The sequence below is a fragment of the Microtus pennsylvanicus genome, chromosome 5 (assembly GCF_037038515.1).
Source record: "Microtus pennsylvanicus isolate mMicPen1 chromosome 5, mMicPen1.hap1, whole genome shotgun sequence".
Taxonomy (NCBI): domain Eukaryota; kingdom Metazoa; phylum Chordata; class Mammalia; order Rodentia; family Cricetidae; genus Microtus; species Microtus pennsylvanicus.
Window position 1 is genome coordinate 86,254,704 of NC_134583.1, and position 10,206 is coordinate 86,264,909.

The 10,206-nt window shown below is 52.7% G+C and overlaps 1 protein-coding gene across 1 annotated transcript; it reads right to left on the reverse strand.

The window, feature by feature from the left end:
• Positions 1-1,816: 1,816 nt before the first annotated feature.
• On the reverse strand, positions 1,817-4,140 carry Smim38 (small integral membrane protein 38). Its single transcript, XM_075974940.1, has one exon. It carries the CDS (start codon positions 4,117-4,119, stop codon positions 3,964-3,966), a length of 156 nt encoding a protein of 51 aa, XP_075831055.1. The 5' UTR covers positions 4,120-4,140; the 3' UTR covers positions 1,817-3,963.
• Positions 4,141-10,206: the final 6,066 nt, after the last annotated feature.

Below are 10,206 nucleotides of genomic sequence, written 5' to 3' on the forward strand. Positions count from 1 at the left end.
TTGCATCATATTCCAGAGAGTCACTTCGCAAGGCAATGTGTGGCAAGGTTGGAGTCCCTCAGCAAGGCCCCAAAAGGCCACTGCATAAGGCCGTGAAAGTGAAGCCTGTTCCAGTGGAGACCCCAGAATGTTGGAGATGTCAAGACCTTGAGATATCTGCTAAGGAAAGCTGTGGGTATGGAGTTGAACCGGCCCAAGAGAGAGACTGTGTATGCTGCAGATGGCAGAGATGAAGGGGGGAGTTATTCAAGTTTTTAGAGCCCAGATGATTCCAATATGAGCTCCATTTGCTGGACATGAAGCTGAAGAATTTTTCGTTTGCCCCAATGTGCTTTCATATTGCTTTTGTCTGGCCTTCCTTCTGTTCCCAACCCTTCCTTTCCAGGGTGGGAATGTTTACCTTGGTCATTGTGTATAGAAGGAAGTAACTTGGTTGGACAGTATAGGGCTCAGAATAAAGGCGTAGCCTCAGTCCCAGAAGAGACTTGGTACTTAAACTTGGACCTGTTAAAGATCATCTAAGCCAGGTGTGGTGGTGCACACCTTTAATCCCAGCACTTGGAAGGCAGAGACAGGCAGATCTCTGAGTTTGAGGCCAGCCTGGTCTACAGAGCAAGTGCCAGAAGAGGCTCCAAAGCTACACAGAGAAACCTTGTCTCAGGAAACAAAGGGGGAGGGCATCTGTTAAAGAGGAAGGGGCATTTGAAACGGGACTATTGCCCTTGCATTATGAGATGCTTGTGAGCCCGTGGGGACAGTGGGGTGGAGGCATGGTTGAAAGTCACACATTTGAGTATCAAGTTGACAAGGAGTAGACTTATGATAATTAATATTGATTACAAACTTGACAGAATCTAGAATCACCATGGAAACAAACCTCTGACCATATCAGAGAGGGCGTGTCTCCATTACGTCAATTGAAGTGGGAATGTAGGCAGCACCATCCCTAGGCAAGGTCCTGGGCTTTATTTTTTTTTGAGACAGGGTCTTTTTTATGTAGCCATGGCTGTCCTGGAACTCACAGTGCTTCTCTCTGTGTTCCTGTTACACAGTCCCTACCACTGTACACACTGTGAGGGCCTGAAGTGGACATTATATTAGTAAATTGTACGTAGCTTGAGTTCTTTGAAAGGTTCCCCCATTTCAGACCTATGTCTTAGAGTGTCTTCCAAGAGACTGCCCCCCATCAACTCTGTGACCTGGAGAGACACAAACAGCAAAATAACCCAAAAGTAAAGACTTGGAGCCCTTGAGAGCTGCTGGAAGGTGGCCATTCCCAACAGAAATTACCATTGTCTATCCCAGGATGTGAAAAGCCCCAAGGTGGGAAGGAGAGGTTGGAAGTTCAGCCTGGACAGAAAGCTCCACCCTGAACTCCAGCTGATGCCTCAGCTCCCCAGCCTGGGGATTTCTGCTGGGTGACTAAGGGCCTGACCTGATGACGCCCTCACCTGCTGCTATTTGTTCTTCTACTGAAAGCCTCACCTGAGGGGACATCTACTGTGCTGGGACTCTTCACAGGGAACTCCAGCAGGGGACCTTGATGGGACTTCCCCAGTCAGCAGTGCCTGAGTCGACGACGTTTGTCCCCTTCCTCTCTCCTTCCCTCCCTCCATCCCTCCCTCCCTCCCTCCCTCTCTCCCTCCCCCTCCTAAGAAACTCATTCAAAAAAGAAACTATGGCTACCGTAGACCATTCTCCAAACACAATTGTCCATTATAAACAAACATGCAAACTGCAAACATTCAGCTAATTTTTCTGGTAATCGCATGGAAACTCACTAAAAGAAGCAGGAAAATTAACTTTTGTATTTTATTGCAATGTGTCCAAAACTGCCACCATTTTCCTGCAAGTCCACAAGAAGACATTTCAGATATGTTGTGACAGCCTTTGCGGTCATACTCACCATGCATCAAAGATTGCACTGGCCACATTTTTAGTGGTCCATAGTCACATGCACCTACAAGGACTACTCTCCGTTTCCAGAACTTCTGCCCACTGACCGTGACTCCCAGACCCAAGGCAGCTGTGGGTCAGTGCTGTGCTGAGTAGGAGACCCTGGGCTGGGCACACTAGGTGACTCTTTGTTGGGTTAATGACTCCATTGCTCTTCTATTAATCAGCTCAGAGCACCACAGGTGGGAGGCTTAAGCTGCAGGTTGCTTTACCTCACCTGCTGGAGGCCAGAAGTCCACGGTGGAAGTGTCACAGGGCTGGCTTCTCCCGAGGCCTCTCTCCGTGGCTTGCAGACCACATCTGACACAGGCTGTGTCCTAATGTCTCTCTTCTTTATCTGAGAGCACCAATCACTGTGGTTAGGGATCATGTGACCTCATTTACCTTCGTCATCTCATTCAAGATCCTGCCTCCAAATTCAGGTGCTGAGCGTACGAGGGATGGGGAATCTGACACCCAGATTCCCACACCCGCTGTCCTTTCCCACCACTCACTGCCCTCTGCATGGCTACTGCCTGTCTCAGGACTACCAGCCATGAGCAGAGGGGCACAGATGTCTCTTCTGGGAACATTCTGGCTGGAACCTCTTTGGGGGATGGGTGCTAGTATCCAGGCACAGAGACACCCAAATACCCAAACCAGTCCTCAAAAGGCCATCACTGAAATGAGTGGTCCAGGCCAGTGGCAGAGGCTACGAGGGACGTGTGCTGCTTGTCCACTTCCAACTTCAGGCATAATGGGAGTGGCTGCCTCTCGCTCCTCCCAGTGACGGTTCAGCCATGATGGGCTGATCTGGAGCTGTGAGCAGAGTCCTCATGCTGCTTCCGTCATGGTATTTACGACAGCAACCATCAGGAGGCCAAGACACTATGACATCATTCTGGATTATGAGATGCAAAACTCAGGCTTCCCGAGGGCACTGCTCCCCATCTCTAGTGTACTGTCTCTCTGTACATGGATGTCACGCAAAGCCCCCGGAGCAGCTGCAGCCTACCTGCAGCAATGAAGCCCTAAACCTGCGCTAAAGAGGGCAAAACCAAACCAGTCCTTGCCAAGTCGCAGAACTGCCACGCTGCAGCCTCGAACGCCGAGCACAGACACCTTGCTCTGCGATCTCGCTCAAGGAGAAAACAGGGGATCACTGACTACCACCACTGAACTGGGGAGTCGCATAAGGCTGGCAGATGCCCCATCTCCTGTCTTGTCACAGCCTTGGGTCTTCGCACACACGGGCAAACACGTATTCACAAGTGTGTGAACTGGGAATACTCCTCTCCGAGGCCACCTGGGCTTCCTAGAGTAAGGGACTTTGAGCTTTAAAACCAGCACAGTCTCGCAAAAGCTGCGTCACCATTCCCGTAGGTTCATTCTTATGAAAAACCAGGGTGGGAAACTGGGACCCGATGGGTAAGGAGTTGTTTCGGGGCCAACGAGGCTTCAATTCCATCTCATGAGGCCATCTCGAGACATGTCACTAAGATCTCCTCTGGGAAACTGAGGCAGCTCTCTGCCTATATCCAGTGACTGGTTGGGGCAGCAGAGGTTCCAGACAGCACTGGCCTTGGGAGTAATGGCCATGGTTGTCCCCATGGCCTCCCACACAACCCTGGCTCTTAGTAACAAAAATAGCGCTAGAGAAAGGCCAGGCATTTCCTGGGGCATACACTGCCATGGGGGCGAGCACCTGGTAATAAGGGTTGCTTTGACAGCCCAAGTGGGACAATCCTCACTAATCTAAAAGCAGCTTCTGGGGCCTCTCTGACCCTGTTGTTTCTTCTGTGCTCTGGTTTCTGCACAGTGGGTAGGACTAAGTATTGTGTCCCTGCCTGACTAGCAAAGGCCTAGGAAGGTTAACCCAGGCTAAAGAGCTCATGGGGGCAGCGCTGGAGAGGCATGGCAGGGGAGCAAAGGTGTTCTGCATGAAGGCATCTGTGGTACCCAATGGACAGAGGGATGATATTGTCACAATACAAAACCTCCTGGGTTGGTCTCCACTGGTCCTCACGCTTACTCTTCCTTGGGTTTGTCAGGATAACGCCGGGCCAGCCTGTAGTCCATATAGGTCCCCAGACAGGACCACAGGATGAAGCGCACCAGGAGGATGACAACCAGGAGCACCATGAGTGGGTCAGGGCCAAGGGTGTCCCCAAGCCAAGAAGCCATGCTGAGGCAGGAGGCCACCACACAGGCTGGAGCAACAGCAACCTCTCTGGGGCCTGAGCTCAGTTCTGCTTTTCCTGCCGGTGGCCCCTTCTGAGGGACAGACCCGTGCAGTCCACAAACAGTCCTTCCCACCGCACAGGGCCTCCCTGCCTGTGAGGGGACAGTTGGGGCTACAGGCGGCCTCCTTGGTCAAGAGGCCCGTGCACCATTCATGGGGAGCTAAGCACTCCGTGCACCGACAATGGCAGCATTGTCCAGAGGCCCTGGCGGCGGGAGGCCTGCGGGAGCCCGCCTCCCGCGCTGTCCCCGCGGCCCCTGCCCGCCAGGCTGACGTAATCCCCAAACATCTCCGGCGGTGGCAGCTGCAGGGCGAAGCGGCCGCCTCCTCCGGGCCTTTCCGGCTGCCGCAGACAATCGGGCTCTTTCTCTCCCCAATTAGCTATCACTTCTGGAGGCCGGCGCAGTCCAAGGCTGGGCGGGCTGTGCAGCAGCAGCAGCAGCAGGCCCGCACCGAGCGGGGGCCACGAGGCTTGCAGGGAGGCCCGGCCCAGCAGGGAGGGCGGCAGGGAGACTGTACTATTGAAAAGAGGAGAGAGGCACAGAGAGGGGAAACAGTCGGCTGGAGCCCAGAGGTGACCCCAGACATGGCTCAATTAGCACACAGGCTGTGCGCAGAGTCCCCAAGGCAGCTCCAGCCTGTGGCAGCATGGGGGTGGTCAACACAGACCGCCCCAGAAAGGGTCTGGAACCTGGGAGGAGGGGTAATCTCTTCCCTCTGGGGCAGCCTCTGGAGGTGGGCTAACACCACCCACTCCAGCCCCACAGAGGTTTCTGAGAAAGGAACCCCTACAGGCACCCCCAGCCACCCGCACAAGCCAGGAGGCCTATTAGCCCGGGACTCACTGAGTGATAGTAGAGAGGATGCTTGCTCCCTTAGAACTCAGGCTCCTTGCTGGGAAATGAGGTCAGAGCCCCCTGATCTGAAAGACAAAGAGAGTATCCCTAAATGGGCTCAGCAGCTCAGAGCAGACACCCTAGAGATGCACCTCCAGAATTTTCCAGAAAAACAGCACCTGTCCAATTATGTCTGTCTGCCATACACGTGTGCTCGTTGCATACAGGTGTTCCCCCCCCAACATGTACGCACACACACGTGCTCACACATGCACACACACACACGCACACACACGCACACACACACACACACACACACACACACAGAACTTATCCACTCTGGTTCCTGATAACTACGTCTCCTTGGGTGAGAGACAGGTGGCTTGCTGTCTCCTACCCCTAATACCAACTTGTGTCCCACAAAGCAGCGCATCACCTGCAGCTGGGAGCACAGTGCGGGTAAATGAGGGTCAGAGTGTTGGGCCACAGGGTATGGGATTTCCAACCCAAGCTGTCTCCCCAGGAGCCAGTCCAACAAGCCATGAGAGATGCCAGGTGGCCCTTCCACATGGAGAGCCTGTGTGCTCCATCACCTGTCACTGAACTCGCCTGGGTGGCAATGTGAGTATTCAGCCTGTACAGCCTTTCTAGAAGGTTCCTAATAATGCAAACACAAAGGTCTGGCAGGCGGCACACCTGAGGGTAGGAAGGGAAGAACGAGGTTGGTGCCAATCTGTGGGTTTCACAACACTGACCTGAAGTGTGCCAGGTGCACTTAAGTTACCGGTGTCCACCCTCCACCTCTCATCCGGCAGCCAGTACATCCCTGGACTCACCGAGGTTATCTCCCGCTCTGCAACTTACGGGGCATCTTGCCAGGCCACCCAACCCAGCACTCTGGGGACAATACTCTTGGAACAAGCTCCAGATTTATTTTTCTCACTCCAAATTTAAGTGAGGGCCTAGAAATTCAGAGCCAGGCCCAAGCATTTGCTCGTCAAGGGTTTCTGGAATGTCCTGGAAGGTCCTGCTCCCTTAGTAAAGAAACGCACGTGAGTCTGGGGTGATGGTCCCCAGATGGACACCACCATGCTATTGGGAAGGGAGGAAGCCAAGGGCTCAGCCAGCCACTCACTCACCTGTGAGACCACATCTCCGGGTAAGGCTGGCTTTCTTGAAAGCCGGAGCTGTCTGCCTTGAGCGTGGCCACCAGCTCAGGCCCACCAGACTGGTGGAGCCAAGTTGGCCCGGAACAAAACTGTGTTTGTCAAGCACACCATCAGATAGGCCAAGTCAATATTGTCCCAGGTCACATGGCACCTAGACACTGGAGACTGTGGGGTCAAGGAGGCCTGACCTTTCCTGTTCACTGCCTCCGAGAGTCAGCAAGCACAAGGTCTGAGTATCCTTCAAGGGAGGAAGTGTGTGACCCTCCTCCCCTGGACAGCACCATGCTGCTCCTAAGAGAGGATGTGGGTGGGGTGCTGGGCCTGAGGATGGAGGAGGCACGGGAGAAAACATGAAATGATGGGAATAGCACAGATACAGCTCCTCTGCCTGGAAGACACGTGGGTGCCCCCACTGTGGCAAGAGAGACTCTGAGTCACCCACAACTGTTAGCAATGGTGAGCACGGTCTGTGTTCTTCCTGGTCCTTTAGGGCCTCCCAGCCTCATTACCGGAGCTAAGGAGCTGTCCCCTGTGCAGACATTCACCAAACCTTGATCATGCAATGCATGAGCTCGGGTGCCCTGGACTAACTAAACGGTACACAGCCACTAGAACATCCTTCCTTTGAGGAAAGGGGCTTGTGCCCAAAGCCAATCCTCTTTTATGGCTTCCACCAACTCCATCCTCCTGCTTTCCAGTTTCCTCTTGGACCATCATATCTTGAAACACTTGCTATAGGACATGGCCCAAGGCAACATGATAAACCCAGAGAGGCAAATAGTGTCTGCTACGATATTCAGAGCTCAGCCATGGAGGCTCCTGTCACTTGTCACAGAGGTCAGATTTGGAGACTCTGGTTAGCTTTAAGTCTTGAAGGATTGATTTATGGTGACTTCCTACACCTATGTTCAAGCACTGAAGTGACAAGGGACAGGCTTCTTGTCCACTATTCCCTGGTGTTTATCAAGTAAAAGCCCAGGCTGGTGGGGAACAGCAGGGGTGAAAAGCTTGGGAGGGGGCAGCTCTTTCCAATGGAAGCCTGGTCCCCACTGGGGGTCTGTTGTCTCTACTGGTGACAGTGCTGGGAATGAGCCCAAGGACCCACACAAGTGCCTGCTCAGAGCGCTCAGCAAGCAGGTCTGTGTCCATGTGTCACTTCCTTGCTCATAAAGTGCACAGCCACCTTTCCTGGCGGCAAGCAATGCAGTATTGGACATGCTTCACAGGGGTGGCGCACCCAGACTCACTAAGGCCCCACTGGACTGCGTGGACTCGACCTTGAGGCAGAGGCATAATCAAGGTGCATGCCTGCTTCTGACTGGTTTATAGTGCTGGGGGGGGAGTGTCATGTGAGTGTGTGCCTGTATGTGTGTATGTGTGTGAAGGCCAGAAGTCAACCTCAGGTGTCGTTCCTCAGACACCAGCCACTTGTTTTTTTCTCTTTGAGATAAGATTCTTCTCTGATCTGGAGTGGTGATCTGCCAGTCTCTACTCCCCAGTGCTGGGGTCACAGAGTCTGTCACCATACTTGACTTTTTCTCAGGTTCTAGGGATGGCACTTGGGTTCTCACACTTGTGTGGCCAGCTCTGCCTAGCCCAGAGCGACTTTTCCTTTTCCTCCCGGCACTCACAACCTCTAAACTCTCCGTGTTTCTCTCTCAGGAGCTCTCCAGGGTCTCCAGGTGCCACATGGGCTGGGGTCTCTAGGGCAAGTTACAGGAAGCCCTTAGACCAGATTCTGCCAACTGTAGCCTCCAGCTGCAAGCGCTAAGAGTAAGAAGGGTCCCCAGCCTTAGTAACAATTGCTACTTTTATTTCTCCTCCTCCTCCTCCTCCTCCTCCTCATCTTTTTCTTCTTTGGTTATTCTAGACAGTGTTTCTCTGTGTAACCCTGGCTGTCCTGAAACTCACTCTGTAGACCAGGCTGGCCTCAAACTCACAGAGATCCTCCAGCTTCTACCTCCCCAGTGCTCGGATTAAAGGTATGCGACACAATGCCCAGCACTTCCGTTTTTCTGAACATTTATTTTATACTATATTCACGGGTGTTTTTGCCTGCATATGCGTCTGTGCATTGCATGTGGACAGTGTCTGCAAAGGCCAGAAGAGGGTGTCAGCTCTCCTGAAACTGGAGTTACAAACGGTTGTGAGCCACCATGTGGAAGCTAGGAACTAACTCAGGAATAGCCAAAGCTCTCAATGGTTGAGTCATCTTCCCAGCCCCCAGTGGTTACTTTTATCATTTTACAAAAATCACTCATGCTGACAGAGATGAGAGAGTTAAGCATGAGAAAGAGAGAGAACGAGTGCATCCCTTGCAGAAGTATGGGGATTACAAAAGTAACGGTCAGTTACTTCTGCCAAAAAGGAGCTCCAAAGGGTGAGGAAGCCTCGGTAACCCTGGGGATACTCTCAAAGAAAGTCTGTAGTCAGCCCAATTCTTCCCTGAGAACCCCACCCTCGAACACGCAGCCGCAAGGGGCCTGGTAGTGCATGTGAGCCTATAAAACAAGGGTTCAAGTTCAAGGCCAACGTGAGCTATACTATCAAACAGGACCCGGTACTGAAAAACAAAAGGATCTGGCTGAGCGGCTAAAGCACCTGCCTCACAAGCAGGAGGTACACTGTAGGGTGGGTATGGCAGTCTGCATGCAACCCCGGCTTGGAAGGCAAATCCCTAGCCCTGTAGTTAGAGCTCAGTTTGACTGAAAGACCTGTCTCATTGAATAAGATAAAGAAGAGGGACAGAAATGGTCCTCCACACACACACATAAACACACACAGATACAAAATTCCACACACACATATATATACACACATGTGCCCACACATGCACACACACACACACACACACGTGCCCACACATGCAGAGCTACACGCACACACATATATACATGAATGGAGGGAGGCAGGGACAGGCATGGTAGCAGTGCACATCTATAAAGTCCCGCAGCAGAAAGGCTGAGGCAGGAGAATCAGGAGTTCGAGACCAACCGAGGCTACCTAGTAAATTGGCATTCTAAGCTACATGAGACCCTGTCTTGAAAAAAAGAAAAAAGTCCAGCCCCTGAAATCAACAGAACGTGCTTTTCAAAGAGGATTGCCCCCTCAGTGCTTGAGACCCCCAGACAGGAGAAAATAAATCTTTCTTCCTGCACCACAAAGGCAGATTAACACCGCCGCCGCTGGCGGGACAAGTGGGGAGGTGGAGGGCTGGGTCAGCGAGGGGCTTGTGTCCCAAGGAGGGGCAGCCCTCTGAAAAGGCCGCTGCAGGCCAAGCCCGAGGAGGCCGTCTTGCAGCCAGTGAAAGCCAGTGTGTAACTCTGCCTGGTGATCAAACAGCCTGCAGGCCGCTGTCAGCCCAGAATGAAATTCCAAATAAATTAGCCATGTCCCAGAAGCCAGCACAACACCGGATTAGGGCGTGCAAAGGAGCGTAATTTATTCAGCCTCTCTTGTCAGAATTCCTAACGGCCTCCCTTGGTATTTCTTGTCTCAACTGACAGTCCCAGAGTGGGAAGGGACAGTGAGCCCCACGTGGAACTCCACATCAGAGGAGCTAATGGACCAATGGCACCTAAGTGTAGACGAAGTCATGTTTTCAGGGATATTTCTGCAGAGAGTGGACGCCATCCCTAAGGGGAGGCAAGGCATTGGAAAGTCTAGGCACACGTGTGACTCTAGCATGCCTTTATCTGGGCAGCAGGAACCAGGAGTGCCAACCACTTTTAAGGGTTAGGAGGGAGCATCCTCCCCACTCCCAGGCCTGCTAGAGGTGGCTGGTTTGGAGTGGCCACCTAACTGTACCTTGAGAGGCAGTAAGGAAGTGAGAAAGGGCCTATATCCCCCCCCCCCCCCCCGCCCCGCAATTGCTAGCGGTCCAGGGCTGGGACTCATTAACACATTCAATCCTAAAACAATACCTGTTTTTATCAATGAACCCAGACTAGCTTTCACTTGCAGACAAGACCGTTTTTCAAGAGACAGAGTGGCTTGTGCCTCTCTAGAGGAGCCTTTGAAGACT